The sequence below is a fragment of the Sparus aurata genome, chromosome 11, assembly GCF_900880675.1.
Source record: "Sparus aurata chromosome 11, fSpaAur1.1, whole genome shotgun sequence".
In the NCBI taxonomy this organism is placed as follows: Eukaryota; Metazoa; Chordata; class Actinopteri; order Spariformes; family Sparidae; genus Sparus; species Sparus aurata.
The window spans coordinates 15,201,334-15,222,288 of NC_044197.1; the positions used below are offsets into that span (position 1 = coordinate 15,201,334).

At 43.0% G+C, this 20,955-nt stretch overlaps 2 protein-coding genes across 7 annotated transcripts in view; both read right to left on the bottom strand.

The window, feature by feature from the left end:
* The window catches only part of osbpl9 (oxysterol binding protein-like 9), a 32,148-nt gene extending 30,022 nt beyond the window's left edge, over positions 1–2,126 (bottom strand). For 2 of the 3 annotated variants that reach the window (XM_030434489.1, XM_030434488.1), the window contains exons 1-2: positions 1,974–2,126; positions 182–232 (exon numbers count right to left, since the gene is read on the bottom strand). In XM_030434489.1, the coding sequence (XP_030290349.1) occupies positions 182–232; positions 1,974–2,084 (162 nt within the window). In that variant the 5' untranslated portion in view covers positions 2,085–2,126. Of the gene's footprint in view, positions 1–181; positions 233–1,511; positions 1,726–1,973 lie in introns of those variants that run through there. The other variant, XM_030434490.1, reaches the window with a different exon arrangement.
* Positions 2,127–2,948: 822 nt separating this feature from the next.
* abl2 (c-abl oncogene 2, non-receptor tyrosine kinase) overlaps positions 2,949–20,955 on the bottom strand; it is a 28,047-nt gene continuing 10,040 nt past the window's right edge. Inside the window, exons 1-11 of one of the 4 annotated variants that reach the window (XM_030434487.1) lie at positions 16,960–17,144; positions 16,433–16,594; positions 12,788–13,083; positions 12,423–12,695; positions 12,078–12,162; positions 11,773–11,950; positions 11,492–11,676; positions 11,242–11,394; positions 10,974–11,063; positions 10,572–10,754; positions 2,949–8,488 (exon numbers count right to left, since the gene is read on the bottom strand). In XM_030434487.1, coding sequence (XP_030290347.1) covers positions 6,663–8,488; positions 10,572–10,754; positions 10,974–11,063; positions 11,242–11,394; positions 11,492–11,676; positions 11,773–11,950; positions 12,078–12,162; positions 12,423–12,695; positions 12,788–13,083; positions 16,433–16,594; positions 16,960–17,071 — 3,543 coding nt within the window. In that variant the 5' untranslated portion in view covers positions 17,072–17,144 and the 3' untranslated portion in view covers positions 2,949–6,662. Of the gene's footprint in view, positions 8,489–10,571; positions 10,755–10,973; positions 11,064–11,241; positions 11,395–11,491; positions 11,677–11,772; positions 11,951–12,077; positions 12,163–12,422; positions 12,696–12,787; positions 13,084–16,432; positions 16,598–16,959; positions 17,145–20,955 lie in introns of those variants that run through there. The other 3 variants (XM_030434486.1, XM_030434485.1, XM_030434484.1) reach the window with 3 other exon arrangements.

A 20,955-nucleotide genomic window follows, 5' to 3' on the forward strand; every position in this document is an offset into this window, starting at 1 on the left:
GCTGTTTGTAGCTGAATGGAACAAGCAAATCTTGTAAACCTGGAATGACTAGACAACAATGCCCTGAACATGTGGAAGCTCTTCCAAATACTTGTTAAAAGCAGGCCAGCAATACACAGAATATGCATGGAATTTATCAAAGCAGTCAGGAGCAGGACGGCTTCCATTCCTGAGAGCTTACCCTGAGTCGCACACAGCCTCTTCTGGATCCTCGCATCATCTTGTCCTTTGACTGTAAATCAACAACAGAACAAAACAGGGGTTAATACAGTCAGTATGCAGGCCAGGGTAAAGGTTTATAATTAAAGCTTTTGTAAAGAGTCAAGTCAGTCGATTAGAATAAAATGCAAGATTGTGTTCTCCAAAGACCCTATCCAGTGAAGATGTCCGTCTTGGCTGCTTCAGTTTCAGGATCTTGATATTATGCCTGCCTTTCTGGGACACTTGAATAGGATAGAGCCATGGTTACTGTTATAAGCAAGACCTCTGCTTTTTCTGCTCTGACAAGCGGTGATGCCATGCCCATCTGTAGCATCAAGTTGTTTTGGTTACGTTAGTAACATTTATCACAAATCACCGCGTAGCGATTCTGATAGGCCAGTCTCATATCATGTATAAAGCTACTGCATTTAAACTACATAGTGTGGTTGTCCTTCCATATGTATAAGACTATTTTCATCAACATGTAGTCTTGTAGTCTCTGCTCTAGTTTAAGAACAAACAGAGAAAATTGGGGTTCAAATTATATACCGCATGTAAGCCGAATATGTAACTGAAGTCATGTCCCTTTAACTAATGTCTGACTCAAATCACAACTTAATTTACTGTTGATACTTTCCTGATGATGCAAACTTTGCTTTTAAACTAACTTATTGACAATTAATTTAGCCATTTTGCTCCTGACTAATCATAGTCTACACATTTCCAGAAAATTGTTACTGTTGCAATATCTGTCACAATATCTCAGACGTTGGTTGTTCTATCTGACTGACAGTCCAAGGGTCAAAGATATGTAGTTTATTATCTTTAAGGACAGAGGACAGGTAGCAAATCCTCTCAGCTGGGAAGCTGTTTTGATATTTTACATGTGGATTTACCAGAGCTTGAACGCCTAAAATATATAAAAGCTTAATAACTGTAGGTTTATTCTCACAACTCGGCATGCACCAAATTGACCATCACTAATTACTTCATGCAGCGATCTGAACAAAACCATCTTTCAGTCGGTACATATATAGTGGTTTAACTTGGCGTTACACAACTTTAAGACAAGGAAGTCATTAAAAAACAACTACTGTACTGACTAACGTCACTGTACAACCAGCTATGCAAGATTATTGCTTTGACGACGTAACTTTCTAAGAGAAGTGAGCAGCTCTTAGTCGCTACCTTCCTGACAACTTGTTTCACTTACAGTAAGATTGACAGTTTCATGTCTGGTTTACTCTCGACATTGCAAAACAGCTTTAAGTGAATTCACTGTCGTCGGATTTGTGAAAAATCTAACTAACCTAGCAACCACTGTCTCCTCCCGCGGTGTCTTTTCAACGTAAGCCTTTCGGCTAGCAAACCAGCGAGAGTTATTCAACAGCCAGGGACAAATGTCGTCTCTCCTATAGGCACAGTGGTGTGTCTCTCTCATCAAACTCTGTAAAATATACACAAAAATGTCCCGACAAGTCTGTGTATTTTAGCTTTTAACCTTGCTAGCTAGTATGCTGGCTACATTAGCGGAAGTGTGGAACAAATACTGCCACTCGATTGGTCAGTTGGACTTGGAGGACCGTTGCTATTGGCCGACGTGAGGATCTGTCACGAAGAGACTCGCCTCTTTGTGCCAGCTGAGACTCCCAACTCCTGACAAACACAAGGCCTTTATCCCACTTGGGTTTGACAACCAGCGACAACTTCTGCGATCTACCCTCTGGTACGAAATCAGTTCAGCGTCTACCAGACCGTGTAAATGAACGTACCGTGTAGTATGACAGCAAGCCGGCGTTGTAGTCCAAAACGAACCAGCGATACTGCCAGCCCTTCATAACGTTAGTCCACTTGCTAAGCGGCCCCTCCATGATGGACGCCATCTTTACAATAGTGGAGGCTTGGGGAGGAGTCGGATAAGGTGTGGGCCGGCGTCGCGGGGAGGATGCTGCTGCTGCTGCTGCTGATGATGATGATGGTGGTGGTGATGATGGTGATGATAGGCCCCAAGAATGCAAATAGGAGAAGAAGTGTTCAGATTCTTAATTAGAGTAAAAGTAGCCATATCCTACTATACTCCACTAGAAGTAAAATCCTGCATGCAAAATCTTACTCCGTCCAGATGTTTAGCAAAAAAATATTTAAAATTACTTCTTATAACCCACTTCATAGACTTTTTCGTCATTCTTATTACTGCTCTTAGTCTATTTATGTTTTTAATTCCCCCCGTGATGTCTTTTTTCTTTTTCTTCTGCTGTTTTTTTTTATGTGTGTATTGTCCTTCATTCCTCTCCGTCTGTTTTTAATTCCTGTGATGGGATGTTGTCTCCCTTTTGCTCTTTATTGATTGTATTCTTTTATTTATTATTTGTTTCCTTCCCTCTCTTCCTTTTCTGTGATTTTGCCTGTTTCATCACTTTGCCTCCTTTTACTCGTAATGACTCATACTGACCTATCATGTTAGTACATTTACTGTTCTGAGTTCTTGTTTAAACCCACCTTAGAGGAGGCCCCTTGTGTTTGGCTTATGTTTGACTGTTTGATTATCAAAGCACTTTTTAAACTCTGTTTTTAAAGGTGCATCTGTTTCTCATATTACATCTAGTATCCATATGATTCCTGCTGTGCTTTGACATTATTTTTCATCTATTTCCTAGTATTGAAGGACATGTTATCACTATGTTTGTTTGTTATTGTTAAAAACTGATTTAAGTGTTAAGAGGACAATGAAAAAACCAAGAGTGAAACAGTATTCATCAATATCTTTATTATTTACAATAGGCTTAACACTGATAAGCAAAACTTCACAGTAATATAACGTGAGCTTTAAATAAAAAACAAAACAAAAAACACAAAATATATATTTTGTACAATAAAAAAGTTAATGTTAACATATCTGCCATTTTTTTCATCCCTGTTTAGATTCACATATTCCATTATTGTGTGTGTTTTTACATTGCACTCGTACATCTGAAGAAGTGGCCTTTGGTATAATGTTGTGTAACACACGTTCTCCAGAGCTGTTCTCCAAAACAGGGAGACAGGAAGGTAAAAAAAACAAAAAAACAAACAAACAGAAAAACAACAGATATACAGGATACATGCAGGCAACATAAAGACAGAAAATGCAGAAGACTGATAATGAGAATGAGCAGAAAATTTGTGGTCAGCATCATCAGTTCAGATATGAGATTTGAAGAAGATCAACAGTGGGACCAAATTAGTTTATTGACACTGTAGTCTTTGACTTAATTTCTACATATTTTATTTCTTTCAAACAGTCCAGGGTGAAAGTGTGTTTAAATCTACGGAGCTCTTTTTTCCCTCTCTGATAAGGCTTTTAGTGAAACCTGCTCCAGATAGATGCAACTACAAATCGAAAAAAACTTTACGGGTAAAGAGGTGCTTGGCAATTATAAAGTTGTTTTTTTTTGGACAAAAGTTTTGATGTGGTCAGATTATGAGCCTACAGAGCAGCAGCAGACTCATATGTGTCATTTGTTAAAGAAGTAACATATGAGCAGTGTGTAACGGGCCACTGATACATGGCCTTGGTAACTTAATAAAAAATGCACCTTTTGGTTTCAAGTCTGCATCCGACCATTAATCTCCAGATGATAGAAATGCATGCTGTAGTGATATTGCAATCTCATTGTAAAGGAAAGAAAGACATTATTTTTTTTTTTTTATGATATGCTCTAGCCATACGAGTGAGTTCTTGCAACGATAGTGTAAATTATTTGCTCACACAAAGGCACCAAGAATCATGAAAAAATATGGCATTTTCCATTAATGTTGTTTGAAACTCACAGTGATTAAATTAATCATCATTTTGTCTCAAAAGATCCTGTTTGGCAAGATGTTGGACACGTATACTGACACACAATAAACATGAAATGATGATATGAAACGCACCACAAAACAAGTTGACAAAAACTTTTACTTGGCAAATCCATCAAGTGTCATTAACAGGCATTTTGAAAGTGTTATGGAACTGCAGTGTTTACAGATCAGATTTTATGCAACATGTGTCAATGAACCAATGTTTCTGAGGCCTTATCCAGTGTACATTAAAATGTGAAGCCAAAGCAAAGAAAATAAAGATATCTGTGAGTTGAGTGTGCGCTGTACACAGTTTTGTTCGTGCTCAAAAAAAAATCGAGCAGCTGTTTCCTGGACATTTTTTTTTTTTTAGTGTGTATGGGCCAATAACACAATCGTAATAATAAATAAAAAGAAAAAAAGAATGGCACCTTAAGTAATTAAAGAGTCATGCAGATGAACATTCGACCGGATTCAGAACGGAAGAATAATACATTCATAAAGCAGATATTCAGATCTGGGTGGATGAGCCTCAGTCTTGCAATACATCTCTTCAGTCAAAAACATTACTCTTTATGCTGTAACCACACATAAATCTTTTGTTTCCTGGATATGAAATAAATCAAATATTTACATAACTTTTTCTCTCAAAATAGGTCTGTGCTTTTAATAAAAAAAAGAAAACAAAACAGGAATAATTTAAAATTCAAGTTCATACATAGACATTCTAAAAAGCATTTTTTTTCTTTGAACCAAATAATGTACAATTCGCTCATGTGCTGAAGACATACTGCAGTTTGTTTGCTGAGAGATCAGTACTGTGTGATTAGTGTAAAGTAGGTCTCTGCGTTTCGCAGTGTTCATACATTGAAGAAATTCTGAGGCACTGAGGCCGCGACAAGGCTACAGGGAATCCAGCACTGTCCATACTCAGAAGGACACTTATAGAAATACTGTCCCAATTCAACTCCTCATGCGCTACCCTGTGCTCTCCCTCTCCTCACTCTGCTCTCTATGCTGCATCATACAAGGAAGAAATGTGTGCGAGGATAACTGGACACAAATATTGAAATGCTTTAGGGGACTGGGGGACTTTCCCCAGTTGCGGGCACTGTGTTGTCTGTGTCAGTATCGTCACTGAAGCAAAGACAAATGCTGTGAATATGATGAGACACCCCGCAGGGACTGAACAAAACAGATTCAAATAAATCTTAATTTATTTTTTTTTTTAAAGATTTGATAAGCCTGTATTTGGTATTGATGAAACGTTAAAATTAACATTTCTTTTGAGCTTATTTACACGCTCATCAAAAGCACACAACCTTCATTTCTCAACTGTCGCACCTTGTGCGGACAAGTAGGAATGTCAGCGTCAGAACTGGTGATTATTCTGTAAAGTTAACTCTCAAACACAAGGCTTTAATCTGATATCTTACAGTTTTAGGGAGGTTTTTATCACATTTGTCCATTTAACTTAAAGGTCCCATATTATAGACAGTAAGAGTTCAATGGTTTTTATTTTGATAATAGTATCAAAATACTCAATCAAGACAGAAATGCATTATATTAGAAACTGTGCCTTCAAACGAGCGGTCAGGACTTTTGTAAGGTTGTGATGTCACAACTATACAGTCACCGCCCTCAGCCATGCCCCAAGTTCAACCGTGGTTGCAAAAACACTGGCAGAGCTGATGGGGACACATAGTGGGTGGTGACTGCTCAGGCTTGTGAGAGCTGACCAATCAGAGCAGACTGGGCTTCTTGGCAGGCCTTAAAGAGACTGAAATGTTTAAACATAGGGTGAATTGAGGTGCTGCAGCAGTAGCAGCATGTAAACATTGAGTAGATAATGAAAATAAAAGTTTGACCCTGAAAAATGAGCATAATATGGGACCTTTACCAATAATGTCAGTTGCAATCTATGAAATGAAATTAAAGACAAAAAAAAAACAAAAAAACACCTGCACACAAAATAAAAGTTTGAAATTGAGACCCCAAAACCTTGAATCATGTTTAAATCCATGTTGTTTTTCAATGCTTCAGAATACAATGGCTTTTTTAAAAAATGGCTTATGGTCACTCAGTTCTCCAGAAACTGAGCAAAATACTCTCCTGTGAAACACCAAACTGATGATGATTCACGCATTCATGAAACACTGTATGAGCTTAGTCATTGAAAACAGTTGTCTAGTCTTCTCAGTAAGGCTGGGCACAACCACCACCACCATGCTCGCTCAGTATGTGGCAGACTGACAGATAAGCAGAGTGAGAGTAGACCTACTCTCTGGGCTGGCTACACAGAGCTGATACACTCGACATTCATTTAACAACGAGGCCTTTATCGAGGCCCGGTGGAGATGTGGGCTAAACATTTCATGGTGTGACTTAAACCACATTTAGCTTGGTAAAACATTTCTCAATATGTACAGGTCAGAGCAAAATTAGTGTCCACACTGGCATTTTATGAAACGGTTGTTTGTAAACAATAAAAGGATTACATTTTTGTAGTGATTTCTCTGAGGTACTTAAAGAGATTCTTCTCATTTCGGCCCCCAAAAAGCTGTCAATAGATCCGGAAACATAAAGGAAATATAAGCGATCTGTCGGGTAGTAAGAGGTGACAGTTGGTGTCACAGTGGCTACCTCTGCACTACATCACTAATCTCTTTAATACAGCTGTGCAGGTTGTCCAGTACAGTGTTGGGCCCCACGCTGCTCAGCCCTCCTCCTCCTCCTGAGGACGATGCCCTCAGTTCCTGCAGGCTGAGCTCCAGCTTCCCCACCGCCTCTCGGAAGGCAAATTTGTTCCTCATCTGAGGGATGCAGTCCACATAACCTGAGCAGTAGTCTAGCAGCTGGTGGCCAGCGTCCAGCACCTGGCTGCTGGCAGGGCTTTCAGAGCTGGCATGGAGGGCGCTTCTCAGGCACTCGGCACACTCCAGCAGGACCTCGCGGCTAACGCGCTCCAGGGGCACCCTCTCCGCTTGCTGCCTGGTCCGCCGAAGTGCCACTTTGGAGCCGGCTGTGTGTGAGGAGGAGGCAGTGGTGGTGGCTCCGTTGGCCATTTTGGTAGGAGTCGTATTGGTGGTGGTAGAGCATGACGAGGAAAAGGAGGAGGAAGATGCAGGAGGCACTTGTGGTGGTGGCACTGACGGTCTGCCCGTCGTCGCTCCTCCTGACATTCGCCCTGACCTGTGACCTTTCAATGTGTCTCCATTTACCTCCACAGGTGCTCCCCCTACCTGCTCCTCACCGTCGCCGCTGTAGGAGTGTTGCAGGCTACGCAGAGTAGGAGGAGGAGGAGGAGCACACTTGGGTTTGACAAGTCGTGGCCGGTCCCGGTCTGCTTGGTGCTCAGACAGCAGTTTGAAGCGGTTCCCCTGAGAGTCTAACCCAACCAGATGCACGTCAGCTGGGCTGTGCTTCAGCGTGGGGGAGATCAGGACCGGAACTTTGTGGTTGTGAGTTGGTGCACCTGCTGCAGCTGATGAAGCACTCGAATTAGAGGTCTTAGAGGGCGATGGCCAACTCTGCTGCCTGTCCAGTCCTCCCACATTCTCCTCTCTACCCTCCCTGACCCGTGACAGACTGTCTGATTCCCCCACCTCCCCCCCAACCCCTGGTGCCCTCACCCCTACAGCAGTGCCCCGGGGTAGTAGCTTGGCTTTGGGCCTTTCCCTGATCTGTGCAGTCCCCTCATCCATCCTCCGCAGCAGAGTTTCTGAGGGCCGCGCAGCCCCGTTCTCTGGTTGGGAGGTTGTGGAAGCAGTCCTCTCTAGAGGGGGCTTTGCACTGCGGTTCCTGGGTAAAGTCAGAGCCATGCGCTCCAGGTCAGGCAGCCCAGCAGACATGGAGGAGGTAGAATTGGACCTAGGAAAGGGCTTAGGCCCTCCAGCTATACTTCCACCATCGTCTGAAGAGGCCGTCTTTCCTGTCCGTAGCCCCAGAGTCTTTTTGATGAGTCTGGGCGTGAAAAAACCAGCCAACCCACTCCAACTGCTGCCGCTCGTCAATTGTGAGCCAAGGCCCCCGCCAGAGGGTTTCTGTCCAAAAGCAGCCCCACAGCAGCGTGACTGACCCTGGGTGGGTTCCCCGTGGGTGTGAGAGGGAGAGGCAGAGAAGCCACCGAGACTGTCCGACTGGGGTAGGGGAGGAGGAGCACTGAAATCTGCCGTCGGCTCGTATTTCTTGTGAGGCTGTGTTTCCATCTCCCGAAAGGAACTGCTCCTCTTGGGCGGCGTCGGGAGGTTCTGTTGGAGCTGGGAGGATGGTGAGGAGGATGAAGAGGATGACTTTTTCTTTATGAAGGAGCTAAAGAAGCCCGTCTTGCGGTCTCGTGTAAATGTGCCCATATCCTGTGCATCCTCCAGAAGGCCGGCAGGAGATTTATCTCGTGGCTGCTGTTTTCTGGGCAGGGCCGGGGAACCTGAGCGACCGTCCCCCCCGAACAGTGTCGAAGCCCAGCCTAGAAAGAGAAGAGAGGGCTGGATTAAAACCAAACAACAGAACTGGGCTGAAGCCAGAAGATCCATCTTTGTTTAAGGCTGCTTAATATCTAATAAAAAATACTGCCCTCAAGTCTTTTAGTATCTCAATATGCCTATACATTAACACCACTCATTGCAACAGACCGGTTTGCTGTCGTGATAGGATCAACTCCATCTTAAAGCTTGTTTTTCCTCCTTGGGGACTCATAAGGAAAAGGCTTTTCAGAAAAGGGATGGAACGCTTTGAGGCTATGCCAGTTATGAGTGTGCACATAGCAATTCAATGATTTATAAGTTACCCTTGTAAGAAACCTGATGATGAACACACTTAACGATAAAACATGCCAAACAGAAACTGCCCAACCCCTGTTGCTAGGGGGACTGTTGTGCAATTATAACTGTTTACAATTGGGCTTGCTGTTAAATGAATAAAGAGTGATGCAGTATCTTCACTCACACACAGTATGTCTTACTTTGTCATTGGTCTCTCTAAATCAATAGCATCTGGTTGTAAAAATGAATGTATATAAACAACCATTATTTAAAACATTACCACAGGCATATCAAATGTACACTTGATGTTTTTGAGAATTTGGATTTGTGCTTTATGACAAGTTCACACAACTCTTTATTTGATTTATTGGATGTATAACTTATTAAAAGCTATTCTTCACTTTATTGGAAGTAACTCGTGTTCATGGACCAAAAAGTAAACAAAATGGCCACAGTGGCAGAAGAGGTGAAAAGAAGTTAGACCAAGACAAAGACAGACGGTCTTATTTACACATCAGGTAATCACACAAATGTAACAATTTTATTTTTGATATAAAACAAATAAATAAGCAATAAGTTAAACGAGACAAGACAAACAACAGAAAATAGTATGGAAAATTTTATATTTGGGTTAGCAAATATGAATACATGGCGTGTTATCAAATAATAAATGGGATGTGGGAATTATAGCAATGAAACAAATAGGACAAGACAGAATATGAATATCTTCCATCACAAATAACAAATACATTCCACATAAATGTCAGAAAACAAGGATTGATGATTCCGTGAAGCATCTAGTTCACCATGATACAATAATTGCATTTTATTTGCTTAATTTATCTTTCTTGGACTATATGGTATTCTGTGAAGCAGCTGGTTTTGAAAGGTGCTATAGAGATAAAGTTTATTACTTGTTATTGTTATTATAATCATTATTATTATTATTATTATTATTATTATTATTATTATTATTATTATTATTGTATTTTTATACATATTTATATTTGTGAGTCTTTGTCATGAAGCGACCCCATTAATCAGATGATAGATGAGCTAGAAAACATATTTACAATGCTGGAGGAAACTAAAATCTTGCATGTCAATGCTACAATGTTGTTGCTTTATGTAACCTGCATTAGGAAACTAGCAAAGCCAGGATAAATATTCAGTGTACTCAAATATCCAATCATTATAATAAATATAAACTCAGTTGACTAATATCATATGTTTGTTGGGACAGTAGGGGACTGTTAATGTAGAAACAGTCACTCTCAGCACTACGAAATCTGGTAAAAATGACAGGTGACACTGCAGAATTTTACAGTTTTATTCTTGTTGCTGTGGAGGAATTATTTTAGTTTTTGTGGAGTACATCTTTAGGTTGAGAGTGTTCTATTATTGTTTTACTTTTATCTTCATGTCTTTTAATTGGTGCTGGTTGACTGAAGTTTCATTGCTGCATGTTTGTTCATAAATAGAACCTTCAACCTTAGAAATCAAATACTTGTTCCTAAATGGAGGAACTGCTGACACAGTTGTAATTCTAGGCCAGTTTATGGGGACTACATCAGGCTGTGCTTGCAGAACTGCCTCGAGACAACACCGGATGATCGACCGGGTGCCAGTCAGACGCCAGCAGCAGTGTTCAGTTGGGAAGGAAGATGACGGCTCTTCTCTTCAGACGCCGGGCTTGGCGGCGCTGCAGTGTACTCTGTGGATCCTCTGGCATACCTGCAGAATCATAAATTGGTGCAGCGGACTGGTTGGTAGTAAGGTAGGCTGTACCTGAGTGACCATGCGAGCCGTGGTCGGATCGCCCGTCGAGTCCGCCCTCAATGTTCTCCTTGTTTTCTGTGTGCTTGTGGAGTGTGCGAGATTTGGAAGGCAACAGGGGCATGTCGTGACTGAAAGAGTGCAGTGGTCCACAGTGACCAGAGGAGGCCGTCTTACAGAGCTCCTCTGCTACCTCTGCAATGTCCAAAACCAGATAAAAAAAAAAATACGATTTTACACTTTTATTTATACTTCTCTTATTTACTTATCTCACATCCCATATTTATATACTTTCTCTTAAAGAAACTTAACTGAACAGACTTCTGAATGAGATCCAGTTTGCCTGTTCAGCCTAATCAGCACAGCAATTTTAAAAGCTTTATAAAAGCAGGTTTTGAGCTTCTCAAACTGTACCTTCAGAGATGCTGGAGTCATGGAACATCGTTTCAAATGCTTGGTGGATCTCTGCAAATGACGGCCGGTCCAGTGGGCTCCACTGCCAGCCTGGTAGTGAGACAGACAAAAAGAAGGTACTGTATATGAGTGGAAAGTGAAAGACGTAGTACATTGTGACATGACACAGATGTGACAGACATATGGACATACTAAACTCTTTCCAACACATGCTGTCAAACTCTGTTTATGTTCATATAAAGAGGTAGGTAAGATAGCCGCTACTCACATGCTCTCATGAGTTCATATACTTTGGGAGGACATCCCTCGGGCTGCTCCATCCGGTAACCTTTCTCAAGGAGGTCATAGACCTGAGACAGATCGATGCCAGGGTATGGAGACATGCCATAGGTGGCAATTTCCCATAGCAGCACCCCAAATGCTGTTAGGAAGATAGTTTTTGAGTATCAAACATTAGCATATTGGAAATACAAGAGGGAAAAACACCGAGTATAAATGTATGCACATGGATTGCTCACCCCAGACATCAGACTTGATAGAGAAGGTGTTATATGCAAGGCTCTCTGGTGCAGTCCACTTGATGGGGAACTTTGCCCCAGCATGGGCAGTGTAGGTGTCACCAGTCATCAACCGGCTCAGGCCAAAGTCTGCAACCTTCACGACATGATTCTCCCCGACCAGGCAGTTCCTCGCTGCTAGATCCCTGAGAGAGAGAGGTGGGGAGGAAAGGGAAATTAGACTTCTGTGATATATGACGTCGACAAACTCATGGAGAAGAAAACTAGACTATACCCCTTACCTGTGTATGAAGTTCTTCTTCTCCAGGTACTCCATGGCAGAGGAGATCTGTGTGGCCATGTACAGCAGCACCACAGCGTTAACCTCCTCTTTGTCACAATCCCTCAAGTAGTCCAACAGGTTGCCATGTGGCATGTACTCTGTCACGATGTAGAACGGGGGCTCCAGCGTGCATACACCTGTGGGAGAGGCAGCAGTCACAATACAGTTACCAACTAAGGTCAGAATGTACCGCAATAAATATTGTTTATGTACATATAAAAAGGGTCATTAGCCAAATAGTCAATGTTGTTTATAAACACTGACCTAGTAGCTGAACAAGGTTTGGGTGTTTAACCTCCTTCATGACGGCGGCTTCTTTCAGGAACTCTTCAACTTCCATGGTGTCCTCCTGTCATTATGGAAAATGGAAAAAATTCAAAAAGAGAAGACAGAGAAGTTTCATCAGTGAGTTGGACAGACATAAGAACTGGCCGAAAGTGTTCAGCACATGCAATACCAAAGTCCACCTGCAGATGATGCTCTACCACCATTGTTTTACCCATGCCTCACAACTACAGATCAAAGTACAGAAATAATAACTATCAAGAACAGGCTATTCTTACAATTTAGCTTTCTATAATTAACTTGACACGAGGGCTTTTTTCTTACCTTGAGTGTTTTGACAGCCACGGTGAGGTTGTACTTTTTCCACACTCCCACATACACCTCACCATACTGGCCTCCACCCAGCTTGTGCTTCATGGTGATGTCTGTGCGCTCCATCTCCCACTTGTCATGGATGGGCGACACACCATACACTGTGGGTTTGTTGCATTTGGGTGCTGGGTAGTGCAGGGTGGTGACCAGGCCATCTGCTACAGTGGAGTGGTGGTGGACCAGCTCGGCCAGGGTGGCAAAACGGCTCTCGGATGTCACATACACCTGAGGGTGGGAGCAGAGGGACACAGTTTTAAAATGTTATCAACATCTTAAAACCAACTACAGCAAACTCTGATCACTCTGTTAAACTCTACCTTTCCATCAGAGCCTGTGTTGATTCGGTAGTGGTACACTCTCCCCTCATAGCGGAGAGAAATTGACAGCTGTCCTGGGCTGCTCTCACTTTCCCGGACCAAGAAACTGCCGTTGATGAGGGATGAGAGCAGGTACTCTGCGGCGCTGCGCGATACAGGCCCGTGGTACCAGCTGTGCTTCTCCAGACTGTTGACTGGCGTGATGTAGTTGGAGGGCACCCAGCCCTGGCCGTTCTTTGAGCGCACTTCGCTCCACTCCCCATTCTGGTTGTAGCCCAGCACACGCAGCTTCTCACCTGGACATGGGAGGGCAAACTTGTAAGACTAACTGTGGCAGGTTGGACTGGTGGTTGGAAATATAACTATGTGTCTTGCTAAAGAGCCCTTTAGAAAAAAAAAAAAGACATGATAGCTAATCAGTACTAACTAAATGTCTTAAATTAAAAAGCTTAAAGAGAAAGCGTCTGACACGGATCACAGGATTCAATTAATTTAGTTTTCTAAGAAATTCCTTAGGGAGACACAACACAGAGCGAAATGTCATATCAGGTAAGAGGGTTCGTCGTTAATAACAGGTCATAAACATGAGAGAGGAGTCTTGGATACAACGCGCCTCTCGTTGAAAGTACATCAAACACTATGGAACAACGATAGGGTTGGGTGAGCTGCATATCTGTCATAGAGGGCTAGGCAAAACCAGGCATGTAGCGACTTGGTCTGTTGTCTCCGTCTGTCTGTGACGCAAGTGCAGAAGACATGAGGGAGCAGAAGGGCTAATGTGCTGGAGACTGGAGGTGAGAGGGAGCAATCAGAGCAACAAACAACACTGAATGAAGCCATGGTCGGACTGATGGGGAATTGGAAAAAGAAAAAAGGGGAAGATGAAGGGGAGGAAGAGGAAGAGAGGGAGGCAGATGTTCGAGTGCATCTTCCTCTTCCACCACACCTTTCAACACCAAGTTTTCTTCCTGTCTACACTCGTCTTTATCTCTACCTCCATTCAGACTCGCACACAAATCCCTTCACCCCTTGAATTCTTTCAATAGCTCTGATGACTACATGACATGTTACTCTTTAGTGGGCGTTCAGACCGGAGAAGAAAAAAAAAACCACAAGGTGCTGCGTTGGTGTGGTGTTGCTTCAGATTCTGGTGAGACACTTACATTAATCCTGGTGAAGCAACTGATTAGTGCTTTTAAAGGCTTATCAGATGCCAAAACACTGTGTAGTGGTTTAGAATACCCAGACAAGATTTCACAACTTGAAACACTATCACAGTAGCAACAATTTGACAAGCAAATTCAGACCCAGATACCAGGATACATGATATGGATTTTTTTCCCCCAGCTGATGCAATAACTGATTATTACCAGCTTCTTGTGACCAATATCAATATGATAACCAATATTTTCTAAACGTTCAGTCAATCCGTCTGAGATAATGACACCATCTGTGATCGATTAACTAGCCGACAATCTGCCCAACTCTTGTCAATCAAATGCGCAGGTTACATCCCTCCTGTAAACTGGCTTGGACAATAAACACTGGTTGTAATGTAACTCCTCCTATTTAATGTAGGCCTGCATATACCATTGACTTGTACAAACTTTTGAGTGCAGCTGGTTGCTGCGCTGTTGTTTGGTACACGTTGCTTTTGATTGGCTACATAATAAACCAGCTTCTTCCACACACCACTCGCTGGCTGTTATAACAATGGACTCAGGGGTGAAAAAAATCCTAAACGAGCAAAGAGTGTTCCGCAGGCAATCGGGGTCAATCCCAAATTGACCCCGATTTGTGGAGTTAAGCAGACTATATCCCTCCTCTCTGAACCCTAACAATTGTGTTGTCTTGCTCTGAAACTGTAAAAAACATCCACATCAGCAACAACATGTTTGGCTCTCTAGTCCACACTATGTGGTGGTGGTCTTCTTTCTCAACTCCCTTTCCTTCTTCTTCTTCTTTTCTATGTTTATCACAAAGTTATCGATCTATCATGTGTGGTTGCAAGTATTTTACTGGTCACAGCAGCACCATACTGAATGACTGATCATGCTGCAGCAAAAGTTGAGCCAGGTTCAGTTTTATTTTTTTCCAGACTACCCTGTCTTTTCTGGCAAATTGAGCCGCAGGAACAGCCTTGTTCAAACGAAGGAGGTGACTGCACTTTTTTTTCGCACAGGGCGAGAACTGATTTCAATGCAGATTTAGGGTATCATGACTGGGTCACATAATGCCTTAAACTGTAAGAAATAGCAGAAATTTAACAGTAAGTCTAGTCAGTAAAAGCAACCATGGCCCACAAATCAGACCTTCTTTTAAAGTTAAACACTCTTTGCTAGCTATCCAGAGAACTACATTAAACAGAGATGGTTATCCACATCCAGCCCACCAATCCATCAGTCTCCGCTGTGTCTGTCTTCTTCTGTGTCTGTAAGTTTTGTGGGAGTGGAAACACTGACTGCCTCTCTGCCTCACAGAGCAACGTGTGCCTGAAGCGGGCCTCTGGTCTGGTCTAGCCTGGTTTGGCCTGGCATGGAGAAGAGACGACTCTTAGCACCAGACAGGGGCCAGCTAAGCCTCTCTCTATGATCAGCCTCTGCCTGCTGCGCTCATCCACCTGTTATTATTACAGTTGAACATATTCCATATTAATGCAGCATTAGAGGCATGCTGGGCTGGTTCAATGTGACAGAGCAAAGAGCAGGACGGAGAGGAAAAGTGCAGCGGAGCCTGGGAGTGCACATGTGCTTGCATGCATGTGGGCAGGGATCTCAGATTCACTCCATGAGTCAGGGTCTAAACATCATTTCCATCCCCGGCAGCTGCCGTGGAAGTCCTAAAACGATGGATAATTAACACACTCTGCCACGTTTAATGCTTTAGATCGGGTTGGGGATAAGAGCCTGGCTGTCTCTGGATAATATTATGAAGATATTTTTAGCTCATTACTCAGGGGAGAGCTCGGTGACCGGTTAACTGCTGCTGGTTGGGAGAGAGGAGGTCTACACTTTTTGCAATGCAGAGAGGAGTGAGAAAATATTGAAAAGAAATCAGCTGTATTTTAGTCATGCTGTTTGCAAAGGTTTAAGGTAACATTTCATTGTGACCAGCTATAATGGTATTTTTAAACCTCTGGATTTGTTGATAATGAAGAATAAACGCATTGAGCTCACAGATGTTGTCAAGGAATCAAAGTAAAGTTTAAAAGAGGGCGTGGGTGTGACAAAGAAAACTGTAGGCTGGGTCAGATACCTGCTGACGTCACAACAGGGTGAAATCATAATAACGGTGGTTTCTGCTCCAGTGACACACTACATTCCTCTGACATAACTATACTTTTACTCATAAAATATTCTTTTCTAGGAGCTGAGCTGCCAATCAATGTCCCTGCCTCAAGGCATGACTGTAAGGGAATCACTCAGTTCTGTTGCAACAAACAGCAACAATGCTGCTTAGGAAGGTGTGGTTGAGAAATGAGTAACATCACGTATCTAAGAAACAAGCTTCAGTGATGACACATGGAAAGGCTGTACCGTTGGACAAGTCTTTCAAGTTTCAGCACAAAACATGACTAAACCCTTTCTTGTGAGTTTGTAAGCAAACATAAACATAATCAGCTGGGCAATTAACCCCATTGTTTACCTTTAGTGATGCTGAGCGTGTTGTCTCCGCTGGCGACAAAGTCATAAAGTGCAACGAAGAGGTTAGGGTCGCTCTCGGCCGCCCCCAGCAGGTTTTCCTTGGAGCTCCAGCGCACCGCCTCTGTCAGCGCCGCCGAGTCCAGGCCGAATGGCCTGTGGAGAGCTTCTGGAGGAAGACGATAGGGCAAAGGGCAGGGAAAGAGAAAAACTCCGTTAGACTAGAAAACAAAATTGTGACTGAGATGCAACATCACTTACACATGCGAACAGTGGCAAGAAAAGAGACAGAAACACTGTTCTGTCCACACTCCAACACATAAAAAAAACAAACAAGTTACAATAAGTTGCTTTATGCCTAAAAGTCCCTCAGCAGATGCAAATCACAAAAAATGTTCTATTCCTCTCATGTCTTGAGGCAAAAAGTGCTCCAGTAGCAGGGGAGCTGAGTGGTAAGACTGATGTCCTCTAACCAAATGCTACAGATTGAATCCAGCATAATCCCAAGAGCCCATTTCACAGATGGTCTACCTGTCTGTCCAGGCTGTTTCCCCTGCCTGTGTCCTGTGTGGAGCGGACGGCCGCTCAGAGCAGCCCACTCTTCCTCAAAACTGCTGCTTGCCTGCAGGCACCTCAAAAGCATTACTTTAACCAATCCACTCTCTGAAGAGCACTGTTATCACAAGACACACACAGAGGCCTGTTGTGTCTAGCCCTAACCAGGTAAGATCTGAGGTGGGAGTGTTTTTGTACGTGTGTATATACAGAGAGCAAGAGGGAGGAGCCAAAGCACTGGGATGGGATGCTGTGATAACCATAGCTACATTGCGCACACCCACAGACACACAATGATGAACGAGTACATGCGTAGCTAACACGCAGTACACTCAACAGCTGCTGCCAAACTCACTGCATGTCTGGACAGCTGCTAAGCGAGTGGGAGGGGAGGGTGGTGAAATCGAGGGACGCAGAACAAGTAGAAAATACAAGCAAGTTTAAAAAGTAGCACGTTTTTCTTGCTTTAAGATAAGGTGAAGGCGGTGACTCAGCATTAACCTAGTGATCTTTTGTTTATTTGTTTACAGAATAACTTTAAAAAAAATTAACAATGTCAGATGTCCTAATCTATAAACTCCACCTATAGGAAGCACCAGCTGTAATCTTACAACTCTATCAATGAAAGAAATGACAGACTTGAAACAGTGTTAAAATTGACTTTTACTTGCTTTACACCTCCAACATGTAGGATTAAGTGGCATCTAGTTTACAGATTACAACCAACTGAATCCCCCTCTCCTCAACCTCAGAGTGTGTAGGAGAACCTATGTTGTCCCTCTCTGTTGTCTGCATCAGAAAGACATGGTAGTGAAACATGGTAAATTCAATCTCTGGAAATAGTTCCCCCTGTATCCAAACAAACCGGACCCTTAAAGTTAAACCCAACTGAATTAATGTTATTAAAACAGCCTTCAAAGGCGCATTAAACTCCATGGTTGTTTCAGGAGTGTTATGTCCCAATAAGAATATAGAGAAACAACCGGGAAAGCACCACATAAACCCCCAGATGAGGACAACACCATAAACAACTTGTATAAATAATAATAATTTTTGTAAAAATCCTACAAAATAGTTAATGCTGATGTCTTAAATTAAGAAAAAAAAAAGTGTGGGTAGCATTTAGTATTTTAACAGAAAAGGATAACACACAGCACAGCGAGGAGGATAAAGATTTACTTCTGGGTTTCACCATCTGTCATCACTAAAAGCTACCACCTCCACATTCAGGCTAAAGTATAACAAGGACACTAGATAATTGTTAACAGTTCCTCCTCCTGTAGTAGTTATACAGATTCCTTCTTCTAATTAATATATAATGGGCTTTTAATGACAAGCACTTTCACCTTGAACCACCATGGACTGCTTTTGTGTTTGTAATTAAAGTTGGCAGGGAAACAGTGAACTTAGTATAATACTAATAGCACAGGTTTCATTATTCATAACAAGGTCAGATGAAGACAAGCAGCCAACTGAATGGAAAAAACTAATAAAATGCCGCATGCCAGTCGTAGAATTTCAAAACTCTTGTGAGATTTCTACCTTTTGTTTCTTTATTGTGCTCATTTTACAAACTAATTGGTGGTTAAGAATGGGTTAGATGAAGGGAAAAAATACTAAATCATGACTGTGATTGACAAAGACTCTACAGCGGACTTCATCATTTCACTTTTTATCATCAGACCATAATGAGGCAGTCAGTGAGAACGGTGCAGGCTTTTCACCCCAACATTCTGAGACACTGGTGATTAAACCACGTTAAATGCTTCAACTGATCCATGCAACCTCAAAGTATTGAGTGAAAACAGTTTGTCTTTGTTCTAATCTTGCAAAGTTGGCAGAACTTCATCAAATAATAAAGCACTTCCCATTGTTGGGCTGCACCATGCGGCAGACACATGCCATGCACACGTACGAAAGCAGAGAGATTGAACACAGAGATTTGTTCGAGTCAACAAACGGCATCTGTCTCCTTTGCCAAACAATTTAGCTCTTTATAGTCAAGTCTGTCCACGTCTACATACGAGGCTTGCCCACCTTTGTTCCGGACCAGCATGCACTGTAGCGCAGCACTGGCCGTGACCTGGCTCAGCCACAGTTCCCAGTACATCTTCAGCCCAGGTCCGGTCAGCTATCCAAAGAAACACTGTGGTTTTCTTGATCTCGACTCCGAACAGTTGGTTTAAAGCTTGGCTGTGTCTATGTACACTTAGACGGTGGAGACTGAAAAGCACAAGTGTTCATTCTCCTGGCAAAGAAAAAAAAAAACTATAGAGTACGAGCCACTTCTCTAAACCATCTCCTTCACCGTGGGAGTACAAACGCCGTATGCAAAGCAATCTGAGAGAGACGGAGACCCCCCAGACAAAGTATTTACCCACGCCGTCCTTGAATCCGACCACCTGAACTTCTGAAGTTACAGTAGTGACTACCAGCCTCCTGCTGGGAACTCCCAACTAGCTTTGATGTGGCCTGGGGGAGTAAAGATTTCCAAGGTCCATCTGGAGAGCACAGACATCCATGACTGATGTTCTCTGTGGTTTAATGCACTGTAAGGGATGGCAAAACGTGGCAGAGAGAGAGAGCAAGGAAGGTGTGTGGTAAAGGGGAGGGGGCATGTATATACAGAGGTTGGGGGGTAGTGGTGGGGCAGGGTGTATGGTATGGAAGAAAGTGGAGCTGAATGTGACGTGTGTGCATATGTGTGTATATGTGCGGTGTGGGAGTGTGTGAGGCCTGGACCAGCGCTGTGGCCAACAGCAGATGGCTGGTCTTGTTCTCCTTGGATAGGAGGGGGAGTCCTATTGACCCACACTTTTCTTCTGTGTGTGTGTGTGTGTGTGTGTGTGTGTGTGTGTGTGTGTGTGTGTGTGTGCAACTGCTGCAGCTAGGCTGAGCCAACTGTCAGAGCTGCTCCTCTTACACAGCTACGTATCACATCACTCTTCTCAGGAATGTTTTTAATGAAATAGAGATATTAAGCCATTTGTCAGAGGTCTCGATTTGAGGGCTCTCAATTCCAGACATCCCAGGCAAAGAGTAAGACGCGAAGTCACTTTGTCAAATATTCCAAGCCCCAAATCAAATGACCTAATTAGATCAAATTGTTTTCATAGCACTAGATCCAGTTTCATTAAGTTGATCATATTTCTTAAATTGCTTCTAAATCCTTCTAATGGCAGACAAAAAGCAAGATGCTGTTCCACTTGGCCGAGCTCAAACCTCTTGTGCTGAAACGGTTTGACTGAGGGAGCAGTTGGTCTGCGTGGGGTATGTCGTGTGCCCGTCCGGGTGTCTCAGTGTGTGTGCTGTGAAGTGTAGCACATGTGCATTTTAAAGAAAACTACAGCTCTTTGTGTCGAGCAGAGCGGAGAGGGTATTTGCAAGTCTGTGGGGCACGCCAAGCCTGCAACCCCTAAGACAGCTGGGACAGAGGTGACCCTGGCCCTATGGCGCACACACACACACACAAACACACACAACATGAGCCACACATCAATCTCCTTGCTGCTTCCTTTGCAGCTGTTTGTATGAGTGCCTCCATGTGCCTATAAAGCTTTCACTTTGCCAGCCCAGCACCATGTGCCAAAATATTAAACAACACAATAACATCACTTCCAAACCCTTATCAAAAACAATACAGATCGTGTCTGAAGCCCATGACCAGCGAGGTAAGGGTGTATTTTTAGCTGCTGGAGAACAAAACATAGCAGCATGACTTCCAGAAATAACTCTGCAAAGCGCATGGTGATTGTGGTGGTGCAGAGATGGATGGCCGGCTGCCTGCAGGAAGCTCGAGCAAAAACCTGAGACAATGCCGCGGATGACACCCACGTACACAAGACATTACATAATCCTACGCCACGGGATCAGATCAGATCCCATTGCAGACTTCGAGACAGAAAGATGAAGAATACAGGAGAGTCATCTCTACAAATAACAGGAGGACTGCAGCCTGAGAGACTGATTTAC